This window comes from Pinus tabuliformis, chromosome 4_2 (assembly GCF_031772625.1).
Source record: "Pinus tabuliformis cultivar Carrire ecotype Pingquan chromosome 4_2, CPIR1, whole genome shotgun sequence".
Taxonomy (NCBI): domain Eukaryota; kingdom Viridiplantae; phylum Streptophyta; class Pinopsida; order Pinales; family Pinaceae; genus Pinus; species Pinus tabuliformis.
The window spans coordinates 499,957,846-499,983,295 of record NC_142304.1 but is presented as its reverse complement, the minus strand read 5'-3'; the positions used below and the strand labels follow the sequence as shown (position 1 = coordinate 499,983,295).

General features: G+C 37.0%; 1 protein-coding gene across 1 annotated transcript in view; it reads left to right on the top strand.

The window, feature by feature from the left end:
• The window catches only part of LOC149170177 (cysteine and histidine-rich domain-containing protein RAR1-like), a 165,615-nt gene extending 157,699 nt beyond the window's left edge, over nt 1–7,916 (top strand). Inside the window, exons 4-6 of the mRNA XM_089428933.1 lie at nt 6,628–6,785; nt 6,923–7,152; nt 7,340–7,916. Of these exons, the coding sequence (XP_089285059.1) occupies nt 6,628–6,785; nt 6,923–7,152; nt 7,340–7,435 (484 nt within the window). The 3' untranslated portion in view covers nt 7,436–7,916. The remainder of the gene's footprint in view (nt 1–6,627; nt 6,786–6,922; nt 7,153–7,339) is intronic.
• Nucleotides 7,917–25,450: the final 17,534 nt, after the last annotated feature.

The window sequence follows — 25,450 nt, the reverse complement described above, 5'->3', positions numbered from 1 at the left end:
AATGACGAAATTACCCAAAATGATAGTAATATGTACATAAACCAAAATCAAAACCCTAATGAAAGCTGCATAAAACAAACATTTAAAACCCTAGATCAGAAAAAATAAAACCCTAGAATAGTTTATTAATGTACAGATTTGGCCCCTTTAACAGCCAGATTTAGCAATAAGCACGGAAAACATTTTAAAGAACAGAAATTTCAGATCGTCACTGTGAAGAACTTCAGAAAATCTCTCATGCAAACTTAGAAAAATAAAACCGAATGATAGACCCAGGATCAAATCCACTGGGCTCAGCAGAAAATGCTTGTGGGAGTTGGCTGGTTCAGCCGAGAACTTCCCCTAACGCCCACCAAATCTTCTTCAGCAAGGGTTTTTCTGCACAGCTCAGAAACAACCATCAGTAAAGAGGGCAAGAATGCTGCTAGATCTCAGGAAGTAATGGAGATACCTGCCATTACTTCAGAAACCCTAACAGCACCCAAACCCTAGCAAGTGAGCAAGATACCTGTACCCACAATACTCTACAAAAGCTATTATTAACAGCTGAAAATAACATATGCAGAAAATTAAAACAATCTCACAGCATTTCAAGAGAGTAACACCAGCAAGATATGGACCCCAAAGTCTTCTTTATTAACCAGAAACAAATTTACAAGAGAGCTTCTTCAGTCTTTGACTCACAGATCGAATGATCTGAAATGACCCCTAGCACCCTATTTAAAGGAAATGATCCCAACGGCTAGTTCGAGTGATCCACGTAGAAATGATCTCGACCGTTGATGAGGATCAAGACATCTCTTGATCTCATCCGTCGATTTATTCACTTAATTTTTTATTATTATTTTTTAAATTTTTAAATTTTTAAATTTTTTATTATTTTTTTATTAAATTTTTTAAATTTTTATTTATTTTATTATTTTTATTCATTTTTTAATTTTTTAATTCATTTTAAAATGGATCACTGAACTAAGCCTTCGGAAACATCACCTAGGACCTAGGACTTAGGACTCATGAGGGGATTCAAAACATTTTTCGACCCTCAAGACACATTTCATGATGACTTTTACAAATTTACATCTTAAGGGGGAAAACCCCTTTAATACAGACCCTCACAAATCACCCAGCTCTGCGACACAACGATAATCTAGCAGATCAACACACTAGGATTCTCCTAAAGTTCTAATGACAAAATGCATCCCGACTTTGGGGTCAGGTTTGAAGGAAAACTCTGCCGATCCATGGATCGGTGAGACGAAAAACCTTCCGGGACATAGATTATCATAGAAAGTTAGGTCCGCCTAGGCAATTTTACATACATGACTCTGATCTGCTTAGATTATTTACAATTCATACATGCAGACTGGGTTTACAATCAAAATGATCAAGTTGCTGATGATGGCAGGACGGCACGGACATGCTGATCAGGTGCTGCTCCTTTCTGTCAAGAAAAATGGGGTGCACTGCATGGGTAGTTGACCAGTAGAGGTCAACAGACCCTTCTTCAGATTAGCTACAGTTCAAGCGACAATTCAAGTTTAGAAAAGGACGAGTTGGGAACTTGAAGTAAGGACGAGTTGTGACTCTAGTTATGATTTGAGAGGGAAACAATTGGAACCGAGTTAACTTGCCAATTAGAGACTCGTGTTCTAAATTTGAACAAGGCCCAAAATTAGCATGGATCGAATCTATAAAGCAAGGATGAAGGCACAAGGAATTCACAGTTATTTTGTGCGCGAAGGATTGTGACAAGACACAAGTCACGATATTGTGAGAGTGTGCACAATTTTGTGTGAGATCATCTTTGTTTGTGAGAGCATACCTTAGAGGAGCTAGTGCGCAGTATTGAGGAGGCTTCTATGTGGCAGAATTGTGCTAGGATTTAGGAGTCGAGTCTTAAAGAATAGGAGACCCTCTATGCTAGGATATAGTGTTGAGAAATCAATGCATGTAGTTATTAGGGTTTTGATTCCTCTTTTCTTGATAATTACTTGTGATATGTGTTGGCTTCTTTACTTCTTTATTATGTTATCTTTCATCAGCAATTACCAAATAAAAAATGCATGAAGATCACAAGAACAAGAGACACAAGATGTAGGCACTCAGCTAGGGCAAAACCCCTCTCCTAGGGGAAAACCCAGTCAAACTCTTCTTCTATAATAGAACCAAGTCAAAGTGAGACAATCCAAGACCTTTTGACCAAGACAAAGACCTCCTCCAATCACCGAGTCAACCTTCCTTCTATGTAGACAAACTTTTCGAAAGTCATCAAGAGACAATTCAAAAAATTGTTTCAATTTGAAATTTCGGCCCCCCTGCAACTCAGAATTTCGGACCTGCAGTCACTGCAGAAATTTTGGCCCTTCAACTTGCCTAGAAACCCTAGAAATCTCGCACATGTGAGAGAGAAGATGCCCCAAAATTTCGATTTTTGTTCTTCCTTTGATTTGACCTTCTTGTCCTTGACTTCACACTTCTTTTTCTCTTCCTTCACTGCAGATCGAACTTGTTGATGGATGGATGCCAAATAGGTCGAATTCTCCTTCTATTTATACTGCTTCCACAGGGTCAAATTGCCCCAAACAGGGTCGACTTGGTGAGGAGGTGAAATATGACTATTTTGACTCAAAATAATTTTTCTTTACATGATACAAAAGCCCAAGAAGGGTCTAATAAATATGACAATGACTCTTATGACTCAAGAAAACCCTAGAAGCCTACAATGGAGGCTTTGACCTAATAAATAAGTAAAAGGAGCATGAAACCCATGCTTCAAAATAATTTTCTTTTTCTTCTTTTTCAATTTTACAATAAATACATAATGATAATGTATAATAGAAATTACGAAAACCGACCATAGTTATATTTTCAACATATAGGAGGCCTCTGCGCAAGGAATTCGGGCCAGGTATGCCGCAAGGAAGCAAGAGCAAGGATCACGTGTTTTGCAAGGTGTTTTAAGCTAGTACAACAGAGAACAAGTTTGTTCTCAAATTGCCTTGTAAGAGATTCCATTGCTCAAGTTTATCAATAAAATACTACAAACAAAGAAGCAGGTTTTCCCAGTTGGGTTCATGAGAAAAATAATTATGTAAATTTGTGACTGTGTTCTTTATCTCTGTGTTTATATTCTGCTGCTTATGAGTTAAGAAATTTTGTATCTTTGTGAAAGGAAGTTTGGTTTCAGTTTGTAGTTGCATTATTTTCAGTTATTCACTAAGTAGTCGCAAAATTTTGTGGAAATTAACATGTTTCACTGATATTTTCAGCCTCCAAAATCTTCTTCTTATTTTCTTGGATCAAATGTATAAGTGTGAGATGTGTCAAATGAAGAATGCAAGTGGGCTATATATAACATCCAAGCCATGTGAAAGGATGCCACTTAAGTTGAGCTGACATGAGGGTTAGGAGGGTCGACTTGGCAACTTGGTAGATTAAATGACACTTAACAAAATTCATTTTTCTTCCTTTGCAAGGGTCACAAAGAACATGCCCTTCTATATTTTTGTTTTTCCCAACACAAAGCATGAAGAACACGCTTGCCAATAATAATTTCAATTTTTCAAAATACATCAATAAAATAATATTATGAAGACTGACCATAGCTACATTCTTCAACAATGTACAATATCCAAGCAACAAGAGTTCAAAGTAGAGGTTGCCATCTCAATCTAGGGGCAAGACCATGTCAAACATCTCCAAGAGAGGAGTGCACTTCTAGGTAGGTGGTTAGATGTACCAAAAATAGGTAAAATGACTAGGGTTCGAACCTCCCATCCTCTACTTGTGAGAAAAATGATAAAATGTGAGGGTTGTCTTGCAATCTCCTCCAAGAATCTTGCAAAATCATGGCAATGAATGGAGATGAGTGGTACATATGCTCTCCCAAGCTAGATGTCTTGATTAAATGATAAGGTATCCTCCATGTGGCATGTGGCCTCTAAGGGAGTGTGTCCCCCTCATGTATGCAACATACTCATGAAAAGGTTTGCTAGGAGGTGGATCCAATGAAGAAGGTGTCAACAAATGATAAAATAATGCCACTGCCCTTGTGCTTGGTCAACAAAACACCAACTACCTCAGAAAAAAGGGTTGACAATCTCATATCATGCATAAAATAAACTATATAAGTTGGCTTCCTCAACAAATGTTCTTGGAAGGTGAGCGCTCCATTAGAATAGCTCAATTCATGCTCAATTAGCCATTCGTCAATGTGAAACCAAGTCAATAAACCCATGTGCTTGAGCAAAGAAGCCTCCACATGGTCAAAGTGTAGTAAAATTGTCTCTATGTAATCAAATCATTAGGAACATGTGTGCACAAAGGGTTGCCATTGGATGATGGTATTCTTCCACTACCCTGAAGCTGCTATTATGATGGTTATCCTCTGTTTTTGTTATTACCGTTTGTTGTACCGTTTTGGGATTATCTTTGTATCTTGCTTTAATATGTTAATTTCTGGATATTTCTCAGAAAGATTCTACTGGGAATGATTTGGTTTTTAATTCTGTTGACACTGGAACATAAAAATTCCTGTTTATTTGTACATGCTGGATGGGGCATGGTCATGGATAAATTATATGTTGATCATTCCGATGGATGCACAAGAAAGATGCTTCCAATGTGGTTTATGTACCGGTGATTTTGTTAATACAAATTCCAACGTTTTTTTTTACACTAAAAAAAGGGTCGCCATTAGGGGAATTTTGAGGTCTAAAATTGGCCTCCTAAGAAAAACGTACAACCAAAATAAAATTTATAAGAACCAATAGGATTCAAGATGATGATTTCAACCATGGGGGATGATTCACCATTTTTGGAGTAAAAAAGTAAAAATATTAAAAGATAATAAAATAATAAAACTATTTTTTCAACTCGTATTTTCAACTTATCTCCCTAAGGTTTTACTCAAATTTCGAGTGGGAGTATTCGTTGTATGCAAAATCAAGGAGTACCCATGTTGCATACTTTCGATGGACCCTGCTACACAACAAATGAAAAATACATGAAAAAACGTGATAGCAATAATGTTTTTCATGTATTTCTCATTTTCGTGTAGCAGGGTCCATCGAAAGTATGCAACATGGGCACTCCTTGGACGAGGAATCAAATTCTGCATCCAACGAGTGTTGCTACTCGAAATTTGATTAAACCCATAGGGAGAAAGTTGAAAATACGAGTTGAAAAAATAATTTTTTCTTTTTTGCCCTCTAAAATTTGATAATGTAATGTAATCTTATTTTATTATTTTCACTATTATTTTACAATTTCCTTAGGAGGCCCATTTTAGACCTCAAAATTCCCCTAATGCATTCCATTTGGACTAAGGTATATGAAATGATCATGTGAAATAATCAACAAATATACCATCATGAGCTAGGGTGCTGACACTAGGAGGGTATATCCACATCAAATGCGCCACCTCTAGAACCATATCGAAGGTGTATTACACTAGGTATTCTAGGACATCAATCGTAGGATTGTGCCATCATCATGTGAAATAGAATCCTAGGTACTAGGAAAATCACCATATAGACAAATTTGTATCACATCATCATATATGTCATGTCGAACCACACTAACCATCCTTGAATGGTCTGAAGAAGGATATCTCATAGTAAATATACCATCACATCATTGAAACAGATCAAGGTACTGCAAGTAATGTATCATTGGTCAATCAATGAGATCCACTCTCCTCTAGACATCACACACCTAACTGTTGAGGCAGTTGACCATAAGGATAATGCTAGGGAAAGTATGTGCATCTATAAAATAGCCCCTATATCTGTCCAATGACCAATCAGTGTCATAAAAAATGTTTGTCTTGTGCAATTGGATTGTGATAAATGTCGTGGATGTGACCTCATACAATATGAAGGATAACAGTTTCTATGGAGAGGAAAGACTAATCGAAGGTCCCCTAAGTTATTTTTTGAATTCTTTACTTAGCATCCTTGGTAACATTGTGGATGCTAGCAGCCATTTTGGAGGGAAGAGAAACGTAATGTGTAATTGATGTTTGGGAAGTTCTGAACTGGATATCTAGTCTTGGAAATGAAATGGGCAGGTTATGGAGATAATATTTGGTATATCATAGATTGTCTGGTTATTTCCAGGGAAGAATGAATTACACTTGAATTAAATGGTTCTATTATAATGAGATATATACACATCGGAATATAAATTCACAATAATGAAATCCAAATACAGTCATAATTTGTGACACTTTGAAATTCAAAATTCTGGAATCAAAATTGACATTTTGGAATCAAAATTTCCACATTTTGACACTTTGGGAATATGATTTTCACAATTTTGGATCTGACTGGTATCCATAGAGTGATTGTGAGTTTTGTTGTGGTTGAAACAAAGTCATTTGAAGATTCCAGACAATAAATGTTGGTTCTGAGGCAACATATTTGGAAGCTTATTTTTATGACTGCTTTTTTTGGATGATCTCATGTTTCACCAATAAAAGAGTTACGGATCACTTTTATTGAGTAGAAAAGAATTTCCTAGTGTAAAGTTGAGAGGCATTTCCTAGTGTATTTGCTTCTTTTTTGTTGTATCTAAGGTCTTGTTATAAGATATTTTCATTCTAACCAATCTTTTCTTCCAATGTAGATGCAAAACAGGGAAGCATACTTCTGAAAAACCCCAGACAAAGGCAGCACCGAGCCCCAATAAGCCTGTAACTTTATCAACTACTGGAAATACTGCTTTAGATGCGGCGAAGGCCGCTTGTTCCCGATGTCGTCAAGGCTTTTTCTGTTCTGATCATGGTGCTTTTTCATGCAAACTATCTATCTTATAATTGTTTTCTGACTGTATTTTTTTTAATTTGTTACCCTCCAAAGTTCTAAAGCATGCACTGCTTTTGCATATCAATTTCAAAATCTGGCAATGCTTTTTCTGATAGGTTCCCAAGTTGGAGTTGTAAATTCTGGATTTTATAACTCGGTGGCTTCAGAGAGTGCTGCAAAACCTAAATCTACTTTTGTGCCCAAGTCGAAAAAAATAATTGATTTAAATGAAAAGCAAGTATGCAGAAACAAAGGTTGTGGGAAGAATTTTACTGAAAGGGACAACCACGAGACTGCATGCCTTTATCATCCTGGTCCAGCTGTTTTCCATGATAGATCAAGAGGAGTAAGTGAACGTTAATCCAAAATCTGTAAAATCTTCTGATGCTTTCCTTAAAAGTCTTTAAAACTTACTGATGCTTTCCAGATTGGTTGTGAACATTCTTTCAATTTATTGCTGTTATGAAGGTTAAACGATTTTGGCAGGAGTCAGGATATGCTAAGAAAGGTGGTAATGTTTTATATTTTTGCAGTGGCAATGTTGCGATGTGCATGTAAAGGAGTTTGATGAATTCTTGACCATACCTCCTTGCACCAAAGGTTGGCATAATGCAAATCCAGATCCTTAAGTTGCTTCTATCATCTTACTATTCACATTGAATGGGTCCCATATTCCTTTGTAAAAAAGTGCGTTAAAAGGCATCTTCCAAAACCTCTCGAGTAGTTTGGCAGTCAAATTGCTAGTATAAACAATGGGTAGTTTGGTGGTGAACTTATGAAGGCTAATCGATCTCATGAACTTTGAGCCAAATGTAATGTCATAGGCAGCCTGAGGCTGATTGTAGTATGCCGTAATATATGCTAAAGAATTGTGCCATGATTCTGTCAAACATGAAATGTGTACTAAACTAAGAAATGTGGTTATCTTATGCCTGAACAAATTGACATCTTAAGCTGACAATGGGCCTTAACTTAACGAGTACTTCTCTTTTCCTTGAACATTTTAAGAAACAAAAACAGCCTATTCTTACTGAAGGCAATAGTTTTTGTTTGTATGTGATTTCTTGTTTTAAGGGCATATCTCATCTGCTATCTGCTTTTTAATTTGAATGAGAACATTTATTGCCTAGGCCCATGGATGGGTTATTTACTGAGGACATGGACAATATAATAGTGTTGGATTTTAATATTATGTCGACGAGAGCATTGGTTGAGTTTTTATGTGGCTGCTCCTAGCTTGCATGCCAGACACTATCAGAAACACATGTTTTAATATCGATACTATTCATGGCTGAAGGACTACAAACCCTCTGTACACCCTCTGTTTATTTAACTATATCTGTAACTATGTTTAATATGCTTGTACTCTTGCTAAATATTGGATGTTCACAACTTCACATTATCCCTATTATAATGAAAAAGTGTTGGTGCAATGTAGTCTAACGTATGCTTTGTTTGTTTTCATGGTAAATTTTTATGGCCCCCATATGGGAGTTGTTAATCTATTGGGTTGTCTCAATGATATTTGACTCTTGAAATCATATCTCCATTTTCCCTGGGGACGTTACATATGTTTTTCTTTTCTTTCATTGCTTCACTAAACTGAAGAAATATGGTCTTTTTGTGTTTTGCCGTCAACACTGGACTTTAACCCTTATTCACCCCACGTCAATTAGATGATTCTACTTTGATCTCTTCAATCTCTCAATCATTTTCTTACATCTCTTTAAAGTGTTTTTTCCTTGAACGGTGCACACAGAAAAGAGGGAAAGCATGGTCTGCGCAACTTTCAATCACATTACAACCATTAAATTTAGGCATTAGATTTGAATCAGTTTTCTGTTGATTCATAAAGGGAACTTCATTGCTGGATACAATGTTAGGGGGGCCTATGATGGTTTTCTTGTGACACCACTCTCACTCTCTTTATCGTTATTGACATTAATATGACAATCTTCACAATGAGCTACTGATATTGTGATGTCTAACTACTAACGACTGTTGGTTTTGTTTTGGCTTTGCGTGAAAAGTATATTTCAATGAGAATGTAAAATCTCATAATGCTTTAAGATGATGGTTAAAAGTAACAACTTAGGCATCGGTTTTGAATTACGAGCTAACCTATAAGCACTATATTTCAATGAGAATGTAAATACTCATAATGCTTTAAGATGATGGTTAAAAGTAACAACTTAGGCATCGGTTTTGAATTACGAGCTAACTTTCAATGAGAATGTAAAATCTCATAATGCTTTAAGATGATGGTTAAAAGTAACAACTTAGGCATCGGTTTTGAATTACGAGCTAACCTATAAGCACTTCATTTTCTCGAGGGGAGGTTGGTGCTCATGAATGTTTAGGCAAGAAAACATCGGTCGAAGTTAATCTAATGTGATTCATTCTTGAAAAGCAGAGTTGAAGCTATTAGAAAAAAGGGTTATGTTACTAACTTAAGAATAGAACATGCATGACATCCACTGACAAATTGACTACAAGGATTAGTGTCCTAATAAGTAGGATTCTAAGTTAATCTAATATGATTGATTCTTGACAAGTAGAGTTGAATCTATTGAAAAAAAGGGTTATGACAAGTAGAGTTGAAGCTATTAGAAAAAAGGGTTATGTTACTAACTTATGAATAGAACATGCATGACATCCACAATTAAATCGACTACAAGGATTAGTGTCCTAATAAGTAGGATTTTAAGTAGTTTTGGTTTTTCGGTGTGGATGCATTTTTGAAACGTATTTAGGGATCCATCACATATAAAATATAGGAAAGAAACTTAATCATTTCAAAGAATGCAAACCCAAACATATAATATGATGTAATATATTAGCGTCTCTTCGTTATGGATGTTGATGTTCATGTAATAGAGCTAGGGGAGCCCTTATAATAGAGGTAGATCCCAAAACTTCTTAGGAGACCTAGGGTTCATCCCATGACATATAGGGCATCTTGTCACTCGAGTGTGGGATGGACATCCTCCTCTCGAGGATGCATCTTGTTAGAAAATCAAAAGGTAGAAAAATGTTTTCTTACATTGATAATAGCTTGTGATAATTTTAGTTATATTATCTTCTTTTGTCGTCTCTTCATCAAGCAACTGTCAACCATAAAGAACATGAAGATCTCAAGAACAATAGAACACAGTATGTAGGCTTTCTGCCAGGGCAAAATCCCTCTCTTAGGGGAAAACCCAATAAAAAATTCTCTTCTTCTTATAGAACCAAGACAAAATGAGACATTCAAGACCTTTAGACCAAGACAAAGGTTCCCTCCAAGCACCAAGTCAACCTTCCAAGAAATGCTTCTTCATATAAGCCCAAGTCAACAAAGTCAATGAAAGTCAAACTTCTCTTTTGTTGGTCAAGTCAAAGTTTCAGCCTTCAATTGTAGGTCTGCAACTTTTTCGGCCTTGCAACAAATTAGAAACCTCGATCCTCTTCACACGTGTGAGCAAAAATATTCAAGAATAGGTCTTCATTCGCTTGGGTTTCTTCTTGTCTTTTAGTCTCTTCGCACTTCCTTCCTTCTTATTTCTATTGCAGATCGAACTTATGGATGGATGGATCATAAATGAGGAAAAAAATCACTTCTATATATACCTTTCCATGTGGTCGAATGAGCCTTTCTAGGCTGACTTCTTTAGGATAGGTCGACTTGGTCTTGGAGGACTCTTTTGACTCTTTAGATTCAAAACTAATTTTTCTTTCTTGATACAAAAATGCCCATTAGGGTCTCATATACATGATAGTGACTCTTAAATAATCTTTTGATTTGACAAGCCCTAGAAGCATGAAGAACATGCTTTAATCTAATTGACTTGAGCCTAAAATCCATGCTTATAAAAATAATAAGTATTTTTCTTTTTCATTTTACATTGAATATATAATGATATATGTACAATAACTATTATGAATACTGAGCATAGTTACATTTCTCAACACTCCCTCTTAACAAGGGAGGTATTCATAATTGTACAAACAATACAAGGATGACCTTAAGTTGAAATGTTCTAAGAAGAGTATCATAATCAACATATATAATGCTATAGATCTTAATACCATCTAGGTTAACTACCAAGGTATCAACTCATTAAGGGATCTAGGTGTACTCTTGGCTACTTGCCAAGACACCAACTCAACAAGGATCCATGTGTCATCTAGGCTACTTGCCAAGGCACCAACTTCAACAAGGATCCATGTGTCATTTAGGCTACCTACGAAGAAACCAACTCAACAAAGGATCCAAGTGTCATTTAGGCTACTAGCCAAGACACTAACTTCAACAAGGATCCGGGTGTCATCTAGGCTACTTGCCAAGACACCAACTCAACAAGGATCCAGGTGTCATCTAGGCTACTTGCCAAGACATCAACATGTATCTAGGAACCATCTATGCTACCTACCAAGGTATCGACCCAACCAATATCTAGGTATCGTCTAGGCTACTTGCCAAGATACCAACAAAGATCTAGGTACCATATAGGTTATCTGCCAAGGTTCAACCCAACAAACATCTAGGTATCATCTAGGTTACCTGCCAAGATACCAATATAGAGCTTAGTCAAAGGTTCCTCTTATCTTCTGGGAAAAATGAAGTTCTTTATCAACTCGAGTTCTACTACCTTTTGTGCCATATGTTTATAGCTATATGTTCTTCAATGCTAATGTCATTTACTCTAATCCAAATATTATTCTATCATCTACATCCCTGCAATATGTCCTTTTCGATAGAAAAACCATGTTCTATCAATATCTGTTCAACAATGCCAAGTCATTACGATAGTCTCTACTATTGCTTTCTTCATTGGAGGTCTTATAGAGTTCAACTTTACATCGATCTAGAGATTTTGAGCTTGCGTATATTAATCATCATGTTCCTGGAACGAACTAGAAGCTTCATATACTTGATCCAATAGGGAATATATACGGAAGTGGTCTTTTGTTTCTTTGTTCAAGAATCTATAATGGATGTTGACCAATATCATCAAGCTTCTTTTACAACTCCCTCTTTCCATAATGCTCATCATCTTTCATAGGTATGAATACTTTTATTCTTGTCTTGCTTCAATTCTTTATTATGTACCTCAATTCTCAACACAACTAAGTATTATGTTAATTCTATTAGTCTAGGGTTTCTTCTTATAGCGGAAGCATTTGGTCCTAGGGTCCTAAGATCCATTTTATGCCAATCATAGGTAGGGTTTAGTACATACCTTAGAACCCTACTCAAAACTCTATTAGTATTTTGAGATAGTAAGCAAAGAAACATCCAACTAGCAAATCCTAGATGCTATATCCTAAGAACTAGGGATTCATAATAATTTAGGGTTAGGGTTTTGTTTCTAAGGTTTATTTCTATCCAAGGTTCAGAAACCCTTGATTAAAATAGCTTTAAAGACCTCATAGATGTTCTTCATAAATATTTTCAAATAATCATAAAGACATAGAAAATATACCTCAAATATAGTCTTCTACTTCCTTTTGGACTTGTTTCACTGAGACTTCATGCTTCAATTCCATTTTGGTAGAGAATCTTTGTGATCCTTATGATGCCATAATATTGCTGCATAAAGTGATCTAGATGCCTTGCTAGATGATTTCTTCTAACAATGATTCCAAAACTTCTTTTACCAATGCACCCGCATGTGCAATTCTAGTTGCTAACTTTAAAACTTGAGAGTTGGATTGCTCCCTCTGAAACAAATCTTCTTTTAAATTCATAGTTCTTCTTAAGCTCCCTCTGAATCTTGTCATTAACTTTTTGACTTCATTTACTTGCAATTCTTTTCAGAGGGAACATAAAAGAAAAAGTTATGATCAACTGATAATAAAGCTAGATATAGTGAGGAAGTCAACAACAATGCAATGAAAGACAATAAATACTATATTTTTGTGAATAACAATGGCTCATTCTTAGTCTTGAATTGATCTAGACATCACGGGATATTTCTTCATCTTAGGGTTTTGTCTAAAACTTTAGGAAATCTCTTTTATCATATTACACTGGGTTGAAAAACCCTAGAAAACAAAGGCCGCAATAAACAAGGACATAATACAAGGATGTAATAAAAAAGCTAAAGTTAATCATGATCTTATAAAGGGTTTTTCTGTAGTAAAAGGCCTAAATAGAATTTTATACAAGGGATATGATACTCTAGGGTTAACAACACCTAAGATCCCAAGTCTTTTCTTGATCAATAATACAAATCCTAGACATCAGAATCTTCTCCTTTGGCTTTCTTTGATAGTTCATTAGTGTTTATAACAGTAGCATGATCTCTTTCTCTCTTGTTATTATTTGAATTTTCAGGACATTGGTTTTTGTAGTGCCCAAATTTGTGACAATGGAAACATTGAACTTTTGATAGGTCAATCTTCTTGTGATGATTTCTCTTTGAACCTTTGTCAAGTTTCTTATTTCCTCCTTTCTTCTTGAAACAAGTTGAATAAGCATTGGAGATAACATTTTCTTCTTGATTTCCTCCTATTAGAGCAAGCTGGGCTTCTTCTTGAGTACATGCAGACCATAATTCTTCAAAAGATGGAGCCTATTTCCAACTATTAATACTAGCTGCAAAAGCATTCCAAGATTTGGGTAATCCTAGTATGGCTGATATTACAAGTTCCTTATTAGGAATAATTTCATCAATTGCTTGGAGTTCATCTCTTAAACGGGAGATTCTCACAAAATATGAAGATATAGTATCATATTTTGTCATCTTGATAGTTCAAAGCTCATTCTTTAAGCTTGCTACTTGGCCAATATTTTTGATTGTAAATAGTTTGGAGAGAGCTTCATACATTTTCTTTGAGGTGTCTTGAGAGGATATGTAGGGAATCAAATTGTCCTTGACTGAATCCACAATGAGGCTCATGGCTATAATATCATTCTGTTAAGTTTAGGTAACAATGGTATGTTCTATGCGTAAGAGCAATTTACTTCAATTTCTTTATTATCCCAATATCAATATCTAGTTTAGCAATCACATCAACATGATAATAAAATGCAGATAGAACATAAACATAAACAATAGAAGATAAACCAAGACAAGAGGACACAAGATGTGGCACCAACTAGTGACAAACCCCAATGTGGGGAAACCTTTGATTAATTCTTCTTATATTCTTCAATAGTTCAACAAAGAGAGATAGTACAAGTTTACAAATCTGATAATTGATGACAATAGCAGAAAAGCCCTAACCAAAAATGTCAACACTGGTTAAACAGGGCAAAATTCTTCCTCTAAGCAGCTCGGTCAAACCCAGTCAACTTCGGCCTCCAACAAAAACCCAAACAATCCCAAATAGTGCGAAAATGTTCAATCAAATGTTGGTCAACTAAAGTCAAACTGCGGCCAGATCTAGGGCAGTCAACGCTGGTCAAATGGGAGGTCAAATCACCTTGATTTTAGTGCCCAGATCCGCGGCCTGCCACGAAGAAGGTCCTCACCCAAATTTGCAGTCAAGAGGAGGTCAATGATGGTCAAACAAAAAATGTCAAGAGGAGGTCAATGCAGTCAAGAGGCGGTCAATGCAGTGAAACAAAAAATGTCCTCCTTCCTTCACACGTGTGAGAGATAGCTGCCAGATTTGCATACTCAATCAAGTGAAGAGAGAGAGATGTGTGAACATGAGATGATAATAAAATGACTTGAGGTCTCCTCCTTTTATATGCAACGTTGATGATGAGCTAGGGGTTTGAATACCTGTTTTGCTCGCTGGTCGACCTTGACAATTTGTCAATAATACAAATAAATTCATATCTTCATTTTTACATATCGGAATCAGATGATCTTTAGATCAATCCTACACCTCTCGGAGAGAGGAATCCAAGAAAAATATCAGCTGCCATAAATAATATGACCCATGTGGAGTTTGGCCCTAGTTGCCAATTTTAACACTCCCTCTCAACTAGGGTGAACTCCATCTGCTAATCCATATTCCAGTCAGTACTATCTCTGCCATCAATGCACTGCTCTGCTCTGCGGAACTATGGAGAAGAAGAAGTGATCAAATGTCTCATACCATTCTCTATTAACCTGAAGTCAGTCCCAGATAAAAGAGTGTCTCATACCACTCTTACTGACCCGAAGTTAGTTCCAATCAAAAGAGAGTGTGTCATATCACTCTTATTGGCCCAAAGTCAGTTCCAATTGATCCCAGATCAATATCGGTCATCCTAGCATAGGGAGTATGGTAGTACACGATGCGTCCATTGGTAGTACTATGGTCCCTATCCTCATTTCCGTACTCATTGGCCAGATGAGAGGTACTTCCCATGCGTCCTAGACTGCATGGGTAGGATGTATCAGTAGGAGAAGGATGAACAACTCATCTTGCCTACATGTCGCCACGGGGTATCACAGGGGAAGGCTGAACCACTCACCTTGTACACAACAAACCACTAGGGGAAGGCTGAACTACTTACCCTATGGTTGCTCATCATTCCAAGAAGTACCCCAAGCCCCTCGAAGCTCCTAGATTTCAATGTCCATATCATACAGGACCCTCAAAAGATGGTCTCTCCACGACTTTAAGTCATTTTCGTAAGGCTAAGAATTTGACCTTCCGCAAAGGCTTTGTTAGAATATTGGCGACCTGCTCATAAGTCCCAATGTGATGGAGCCTTATTGCTCCTCGTTGCACCATATCCTGGATAAAGTGGTACCCAGTATCTATGTGCTTGGAGCGATCATGAAATACGAGATTCTCTGATAATCGGATCCCACTCTGGTTGTCGCAGAGGATCACGGTAGTATCCAACACATGTACAAACAACTCACTGAAGAGCTTCGTCAACTAGACAGCTTCACAGGAGGCCATACTAGCAGCTATGTATTTGACCTCAACTGTGCTTAAGGCAACCAATTTCTGCTTCCTGTTCATCCAGGATATCGAAGCAAAACCCAAAGAAAAACAAAACCCAAAAGTTCTCTTGTGATCCACCACATTGCTGACCCAATCAATGTCAGAATAACCGTGCAACCTCACATCTTCGATAGTGTATCTCAGTCCATGAGTGATTGTGCCCCGAAGATATCTTAGAAGATTCTTGGCACCAATCCAATGTATATGATGAGGCTCAACCATATATTGGCTCAACGTATTAACTGCAAAACATATGTCCGGACGGGAGTTCACCAAGAACATCAGCGCTCCTACGAGTTGATAATACTTAGAAGCATTTGCTAATTTAGGTCCGACAATGCTACCACATAACTTCTTGAAGTTAAGTTCCATTGGGGTAGTCACAGACATGCAGTCCACCATCCCAAATCTTTCCAATATCTTTACAACATATTTTCCTTGAGATAGGAAAATTTCTCCTGGCTTTTGCTAGACCTCCAACACTAGGAAGTAGTGCATCTGTCTTAGGTCCTTCATCGCAAATTCAGAAGCCAACTCCCTCTTACATTTGTGAATGAGAGGGTCTGAACTTGACAAAAAGAGGTCATCCACATAAAGTACCAGTATGAGAGGTTTATCATTTTCAACCTTAAAGTAATGTTTCAGATCGACTTCACTTCTAGTGAATCTCAGCTTTATTAGATAGCTGTCAATCCTCTCATACCAAGCCCGGGGTGCTTGCTTCAAGCCATAAAGAACTTTCTTCAACCTGCATACATGAGATTCCCGGTCATGAACCTCAAACCCCTCGGGTTGTTCCACATAGACTTCCTCTTTGATTGAACCATGCAAGAAAGAGGTCTTGACATCCATCTGATGTAGGTTCCATCCTTGCGAGGCAGCGAGGGCTATGATCGAGTAGATGTTTGTGTATCGGGCAACAGGTGCAAATGTCTCATCGTAATCTACACCTTCCTTTTGAGAGAAGCCTCGAGCAACAAAGCGAGCCTTGAACTTTTCTGCACTTCCATCAACTTCATGCTTGATTTTGTAGAGCCACTTAGAGGAGACAATTGATTTGTCCTAGGATCTAGGGACCACATCCCAGACATCATTCTTCATAATAGACTCGTATTCTTCATTCATAGCATCCTTCCATACTTGTTGCTTCACGACTTCCTCAAATGATGAAGGCTCATTTTGAATGATAGTGCTCATGACGGTCAAGTATCCTTGATACTTGTTCGACTTCTTGCTGTCACGGAAAGTCCCCCTTGGTGCAATATGTCTCTCGACATCTTTGAGAGTCTCCCTAAGCCATGAGGGTCTCCTCTTGGAGGAGGAGGGCTCTTGGGGAGGAGGATCAATAGGATCCTGTTGAAGCCCCGAAAATCGGGTCGACAACAAGGGGGATACCCGCCCGGTCCGGACCTTGGTTGGCAACTCCTTATCCGTTTGGTATAACGGGTCTGGCTGGGGATAATGGGACCAGTTTCCCAATCTATGAGTGTGTGTGTGTAGAATTTGATGTTGCTGATCTAACAGTTCCTATTTAAGATATTCTAATTCTAACTTTAATCTAATTCTATGCTATTGTAATCTAATAAGCAGTAACATCTAAGTCTATACTAACCCGGGATGTAATTATTTTATTATGTGATCTAAAGAGATTTCAAATAACAACTGGTAATAAAGATCATTCAGCGATTATAAGAAAGGAAAATCAATAAAGATGAACCACTTCGCATAAAAAGTTAGACGAAACAGTTGTGAAAAACATATTGCATAATGAGCTATTCATACATTAAGCATAAATAAATAGCTATCACCGTACAAAAGTGCCAAATGATAACTTAGGCATTCATGCAATAATACATAAAAAACTAAAAACTGTATATCACTTTAACATATAAGCAGAAATGGTCAAGAGATAAAAGTACCATTTATGATTAGTCCTACTCATAAGCTTCAAGCGACAATGATTTATCTCTCCTTGCTCTAACATCCACTAAGAGTACAGAAGTGCAACATCAGTAGCAGATATCAAATGCAAACATCAATAAATCTTGATCCATTCATTCACCAAAACCTCCTCTAAGGGTGCAAAAGTGCATGTTCTGAGGACAAGTTTTTGATAAATTTCTGGACCCTTCTCTAAATGCATGAGAAAGGTTTAAATACTACTAACTAAATAAATTAATTACACAGATTCAGGATACGGTTTAAATGACCGCCCTTTTTCTAAGAAAAACTATTTCTAAAAATTAAATCTAATATCTAACTATTTCTGCATTTGCTCCTTAATGTTGCAAGCATTCAGTATTTGCCTGGGTAGAGTCGGCTGACTGTCTTCCGATTTTGGTTGAGCTAAGCAAACATAAATGGTAAGAGCTGGCACCATCTTTTCAGCAAAATCGATGATATACTCGAGAGTCATCTTCTGACCATGTGGTTTTACTGCGTAGGCCCAGTAATAATCCAAGTTCAACTTGGTTAACCCTTGAATTGCTTCTGCCTTTTCTCTAGCTTTCTGTTTCCAGTTTGTTCTTTACCATTGCTTTCTTGCATTTTTCGGGCTCACAGGTGACTGAGCAGTTAGAGGCTTTGCTTCTTGAACAATTTTCTCAGTGATGCGTGATTAGCGCTAGGCGCTAATCGCGCATCGGAAACTGCCTCTGTTCTTTGATCCAGGCTTCTCTGATGTGTTTTTCTCATTCAACCATGGATGTAAATGAAATATCTGTAATGGATGGCTCAGCAACGTTTTGTGAATCTGCGGCTCTGTTGCATGCGGGCGTCTTTTCTCTATCTTTGAATCATTGGAGTTTTACCCTTTTTCCTCATAGCTTCTTGCACATTGCTTTGTGTATCTTTCGTTTTTCGTTTCTGCAATTCACAAGTGAGGAGAGAGTAATGATAATAAAAATCGATTGGAAATCTTTAAATGCTACGAATATGCAAAAACATGCCACCTGACGTAAATTGGCTCTTCGAACAACAAAAAACCATATTTCATTAAAAACTGGCATATAATTCATTAATTATCATTAAAGCGTGTATCCAGTTCTTGGTTTATGGAAAACCTTTCTTGAATATTGAGCTAGGGAAATTTGCGATGGAATGTTTCTGCGATCTACATCGCAGTATCGCATTATCACAATTTCATCGTGTTATGCTATCGCAAGGTTTCTTTATCGCGCTATCGCAAGATTGCGGATCACAGTATCGCGGGTCGCAGTATCATTATAATCGTTATGTGTCTTTCCTGTAATTTTGCGATATGCGATATCGCATATCGACGATTTTTTAAGGTTTTCTAATGTGAGTGTTTATTAATGCATGCGATGTGATGGAGTTCGCGTCGCAATCTCGCAGTTTATCATTTTTACTCATAAGGAAATGCCATATCATTCTTTGCGCGATGCCATGTTTCTTAAGGAGTAAAATACATGAGCCTTAATTGATTTTTTGAATTTTTACTAAGGGTCCCCTCTTACCTAGTGTTATTGTTAATACTAAATAAAGAGGGGGGTTGTTGGTGGCCACAACAATTGGCGATTCACTTGCAAGAACCAGTTATCTCTGTTTTTCTATTGAATTTTCTAAACTTCCAAAACAGAAAAATTTTCAGAAAATTAAACTTTATTATGGAAAGATAAAGTACATTATGCTCTAACCTGTCAATGATATTTTGTTTCAACCATTTTCCATTTTGATTATTTTCTTCTTCAGGCTAGTCCTTGTATTTACATCAGTTATTACTTGGTCTTTGTAAAGATAAAACAAAGTCTCCTCTGTAAACCCGTTTTAAATATGCTCATTTGTCGTAGGTAGAGCCTCTGCTGCCAGCAGGCGTTTATAGCCTCGACAGGGTTACCTGTTACCCAGAAATGGTCCTGTATCCTACTTAAGGCAGCCTACAACTTTCAAAGAAAATCCATATCCACACTTATTTTTTTGATTTTCTTTTTTATTCTTAAAGAACAATGTCTTGGTTTGGTAGCCAAATTATGACACAGTCATTCACTTGATTTATAACTTTGCTGAACAAGCTGGCTCGTGATGAGACCCTTTGTCTTTTGATTGCAACAATATTGAGTCATTTCCCTGTTGTGGTGTACAGTATTGCCAAAGTCAGCAAGTTATAATATCTGTGATTATGATAAGCCGGCTTGTGATGAGACCTCTTATTCTTTAAGATAAAGTGTATCCTTGGGTTGTTCCTTTGAAAGTTGTGATTTCCTTAGCAGGAAGGAAGTCATTGTTTCCTTAAGATAGCTCTGGACGACAATAATAGAGTTTTTGGAAACAGCTGTTCTACAGAGAATCTTTATTTTGTTATTGATACCTTTCATTGTACTGAGATAAAACAATTTCTTCACTAAAGGTTGTTTTTATCAAAATTTTTGAAGTTGAAACTCGTATCATCTCTAGGCTAGAGTTTTTAACTGTATCTATCAATAATAAAGATCAGTTTTCCAAAAGATTTGCTATTTATACAAGCGAAAAGTTCAAAATCTAAAAGAGAATTGGTGGCTTTTTCGTAAATGCCTAATGTAACCACTCACAACTGGTTTTATTATGAAAAAGAAAAACAATTGTTCTACAAAAATAGAAGAATAATCTTCTATGGAAAATATTTATTGAGAATTTGTCCATTAACAGGCAAAGGATCCCTCTTACCTGCTAAATCCTGTAACACAAACGTTGATGGACCTATGACTTCTACAATTTGAAAAGGACCAAGCCACATCCTTTGAAATTTTGTATGTTTTCCTTTCTCTTCATGAGCCTTGTCCCACTTTAAAACTAAATCTCCCATCTGAAAATCTTTTCTGGTCATTATGTTTGAATCAAAAGAGGATTTTACTAGTGCTTGATGATGAGCATGCGTTTTCCTAGCCTGTTCTCGTTGTTCTTCTAATTTAATTATTTCCATTTGTCTCGGCTGTAAGAAGGAAGTGGGTACTTCATCAATGTATTGAACTAAAAACAAAGAGGGAATTGCTAAGTGAGTCGGAAGAACCACTTCTTTCCCATAAACTAAATTAAAGGGAGAAGTGCCGATAGAAGCTTTTTGCGTTATTCGGTCTGCCCATAAAGCATATATCAAAGCCTTGTGTCAATTCTTATGATTTTGGTCAACTGTTCTTTTAATAATCCTAATTAGGTTTTTATTTGTTGACTCAGCTAACCCATTGCCTTGTGGATAGTAATTGGCCGAATATTTAAGTTTGAATCCTCTTTTAAGTGCGAATTCAGTCATTGCATTTCCAGAAAAGTATGATGCATTATCAAACATTAAAGCAGATGACAATCCAAACCTGGTGATTATAAATTGATCTATGAACTCAATGATATTTTCAGAATTAGTCGTCTTGAGCGGAACTGCTTCTACCAACTTAGTAAAATAATCTGTTGCTGTGAGGATGTATCTATGCTGCTTAGAAGAGTGAGGAACGATCTCACCTATTATGTCCAATCCCTACTGACTGAAAGGTTGGTCAATGTTAACCGACTGTAGTGGCAAGGATGGCTTATTTTGTCTTCCAGCGGTAGTTTGGCAGACTTGACATCTCCTCACGTAACTGTGTGAATCTTTAAATAACGTGGGCCAGTAATATCCTGCGCGCAAGATTTTATGTGCAATAGCATCTCCAGCATAGTGTCCGCCTGCCGGCCCACCGTAGAGTTCCTGCAAAACTTTTTTAGCTTCAGATTTCTCAAGACACCTAAGAAGAATAGAATCATAATTTATCCTAAAAAGAATATCATTTATGAGCTGATATTGTTTGGCTTTCAACCTTAGAGCTATTTTCTTAGTATGATCGAGGTGTGAGGGAGCATACCCGTTCTTAAGATAATAAATGATATCAACGTATAATGACTCTGCATCGTTTAGGCTTACCTCGCACATTTGTACCTCTTCAGATGGAATTTCAGAAATTTGTGATGCTCCAGCTAGCATTTGGTAGAAGCCTTGACCTCTTACAATGTTTGCTAGTTTAATTTCAATGTCATATTCCTGTAAGGCAGTAACCCAATTGGCCCTTTTCTCACCCACATCCTTCTGTACTAGAAGATTCCTTACCGCTGGAAACGATACTATGATTTTAGTATGGGTTTTAAGTAAGAAAGGTCTGAAGTATTTGACTGCTTTGAAAACGGCATAAGCTTGTTTCTCCACGTCTGAATAATTTAATTCAGCACCCTGTAAATTTGAACTGAAAAACGCAATTGGAGCTTCTGCTTTTTCTTGATTTGCTTGAGTTAGTATCGTAGCATATGACTTATCTAAGACAAATGTGTATAAAATAAAAGGCTCTGAAAAATTCAGAGTTGCTAAAGATGGAGCATTAATAATAGCTTGTTTGATCAGGTTGAATGCTTCATGTTCATCTTGGCCCCATTTAAAATTTGAGTTCTTTTTAATCATGGTTTGTAAAGGAGAGACGATTCGTGAAAAATCTGGAACGAATCTCTTTACAAAGTTGATCTGACCAAGGAAGGATTGCATGGCTTTTTTGTTAAGGATATTTCAGAAATTTCTTTGATTCTGTCGGAATCGATGTGAATACCAGATTTTGACTCTATGAATCCTAGAAGTTTCCCTTCACTTAGTGCGGAAAAAGATTTCTTTGGGTTAAGTGAAATTCCATACCTTAAACACCGTTGAAATATTTGTTTCAAGTCTTTAAGATGGTCGCTTCGTTTCTTCGAATACATTGTTATATCATCCAAATAAATTACTACAGATTTATTGACTAAACCTTTGAATGCGATGTCCATGGCTCTCTGAAATGTGGCACCAGCATTAATCAAACCAAATGGCATATTTCGATATGCGTATGTGCCCCATTTAGTTCTAAATGTGGTTTTCAATTGATCATCAGGATGTACCAACACTTGATTGTATCCTGAAAATCCATCCAAGTAAGACATTAATTCTGAGCCCGCCACTGCCTGCAATATCTATTCCATAGGTGATAACGGAAAATTATCCTTTTGACAGGCTTTGTTAAGGTTTTGAAAGTCAATGTAGATCCTAATATCTCCGTTTTTCTTTCTAACAGGTACCATATTGGAGACCCATTTAGAATGTCTGACGGGAAAGATTATTCTGGCTTTCAATAACTTATTGAGTTCAGTTTTTATCTGGTTTTCTAAATTTGGGTGGATCTTTCTTAGCTTTTGTTGGACAGGTTTTTCATTATCGATCACGGGAATAGTATGTTGGATGATGGAAGTGTCGTATGTTTTGAGCTCATCATAATTCTAGGCAAAAACATTTTTATATTGTCTCAAAAGACGAATATACGCTAGTTTTTATTCAGGGGTTAGGCCAAGGCCTAGATTAATGTTTTGTGGTTTGGCATCGGTTCCTAGGTTTACTAATTCGTAGTTCAAGGTTGAACTTTGGAGTTTTGAATTGGTACACCTCTTAAACTGATCCTTCAAATCGTACAAGTCTTCTAACTTGACCACCGACTTAGGTATAGCATTGTTAGTGCTATCTTGTTGCAATTGTCGATCATGTTGGTCTTCGTCAATTATTTGATTGGAGTAGGATCCTTCAGATGTGAGGAAATTTACGATATCGGGATCATCATTGAATACTCTCCAATTTGTGATGTTATCAGGAATGGATGTTCTAAAGATTAATTCTATTGAGAATCTATCTGGACTAAAATCTTCTGAAGGAATAAGCTTAGAAGCTACGTTAGCCAAAAGGTCTGCACTTGCGTTTTGGAGTCTGGGGATTGAAGAAATATTAAACGCTATGAAATGCTCAGTCAGATCTTGAACTAAGGATTGATAATGTTTTAAATGACCTGATAAGCAATGTATAGTGTTACGTACCTGTTTAACCACAATCTCAGAGTCTCCGAAAACTTGAAGATACTTGACGTCTAACCCGATTGCTTTGTACAAGCCTTGGACCAAAGCCTCATATTCTGCTGTATTGTTGGTGCAATCAAATTCGAGTCTGCATGTAAGCATGATTTTATCTCCTTCTGGACTAATCAAAACGCATCCTGCTCCTGCTCCTTCGTTAGATCTAGAACCATCAAAAAATAATTTCCAAAACAAAGATTTATTTACAGGTTTATCTAAAAAATTAATACATTTCGAACTATCAGTTCGAGAGAAATTTTCGACTTGGGACAAAACAGAGTGTTCTAAATAGGGTGACGCATGAGCATTGAAATTGCTGAGGAAAGAATCTACCGAGTAATTGCCAATAATGCTGCTGTTATACGCTACTGGTTCATTTTCCCCCTCTAGCTCCGTTACTATGTATTTATGGTGTAGCTCTCGTTCAACTTTTATTTGATTTGGTTTATCGTTGTAGGGCAGCCATATGTGCGACCAGTTGGTTGCGAAGTATCCATGAAGTTTTTTTGACCAATCCCTACTAAGAATTAAGCCATAGAATTCAGGAATGTCAGCAACTAAAATGTCAATAACTTGACATACCTTTGGGTTGGATGACGACCTTATGGTTACTTGATTTAGTTCGCCGATCACTTCGACTTGAGATCGATCTAGCTGAATTATGTGTACAATGAATTTCTGTGGTTGAACGTTTAGCTTGGCACATATGGATTTGGGTAAAATATTCAATGAAGCACCAAAATCTACCAAACAATTGTGCACATTTTTGTTGAAGATTTCACAAGTAAGGAGAAATGGGGGAGTGTGAGATCTTGATCTTCCTCCAATTAGAGAGATGTCATTTGGATCAATCTTATTGATTGCGTTAGTTGGAGGTCTTCCCATGTTATGGGAAGCTTGAGAAAGTACAGTGGCAGGCAAAGGTGCAACTGGCACGGCATGTAATTCTTTCATCATTATCTTCTGTTGATGCTTTAACTTGCTTAGTTCGTAAAGGGTGATGTTGGCCCTAGTCTTTTTCATGTCTTATATAATATTGTACTCCATTTCATCCGACACGAACAGTGTTTTAGATGGAGTTGATTCATCTGTTTGGACTGGGCTGGTTTGAGTCGCTTTAGATGTCGTTTTCTTTGTTGTGACTTTATCCTTTATTGCAGAGCTTGCGCTCTTTGGCTTAGGGATAGTTTGGGGAGGATCAAGCTGATTTTTGCTTCGTGTGCTAACTGGGAATACTTCTTGATCTTCTTCTTGTGGGAGGATGAAATCCCACATTCCTTGTAATTCCATGACTTCTTTGTCATCAGTCTGCCCTTCAGTGGCAATTTCCTCTTCCTCTTCCTCGGATTCAGCATTTGAAATGGCATTGGGTGGCTTTGAATCCGTTGAAGGACCTCTTTTAAAAGCTCTGTAGGGCTTTTTTGAAGAAGTTTCTGCTACTTGTTTTTTGATGTCGACCATTTCATTAGACATGGTCTTTAGAACTTTCTGCAATCCTTCCAAATCGAATGGATCTTTTGCTTGTTTCTTTTTGGAGTCTTCATTGAAGGTGACTTTTTTGGATTTACATTCCTCTATCGCGGATTTATTTTCCATGGCTATTATTCGTTTCTCTACTGCTATTGCTTCTTTCATGTTATCGGCTAAGGTTGTTTTATTGGCCCTATCCACGAAGATTGCTATCTTTGATGGTAGAGCGGTGATATACCATTCACATCGTACTTCTTCGCTGGGCTGGGAAGCAGTAGGAATTTTGTTGAAACGTAAATTGAAATCCTTGATAGGCTCTCTAGTTTCGACTCTAAGGTTGGATAGGTCATTGATTAATGTTGCCGTAGACCTGTCATCACCAAACTTGGTTAGGAATTGCTCCTGGAAGATGTCCCAACTAG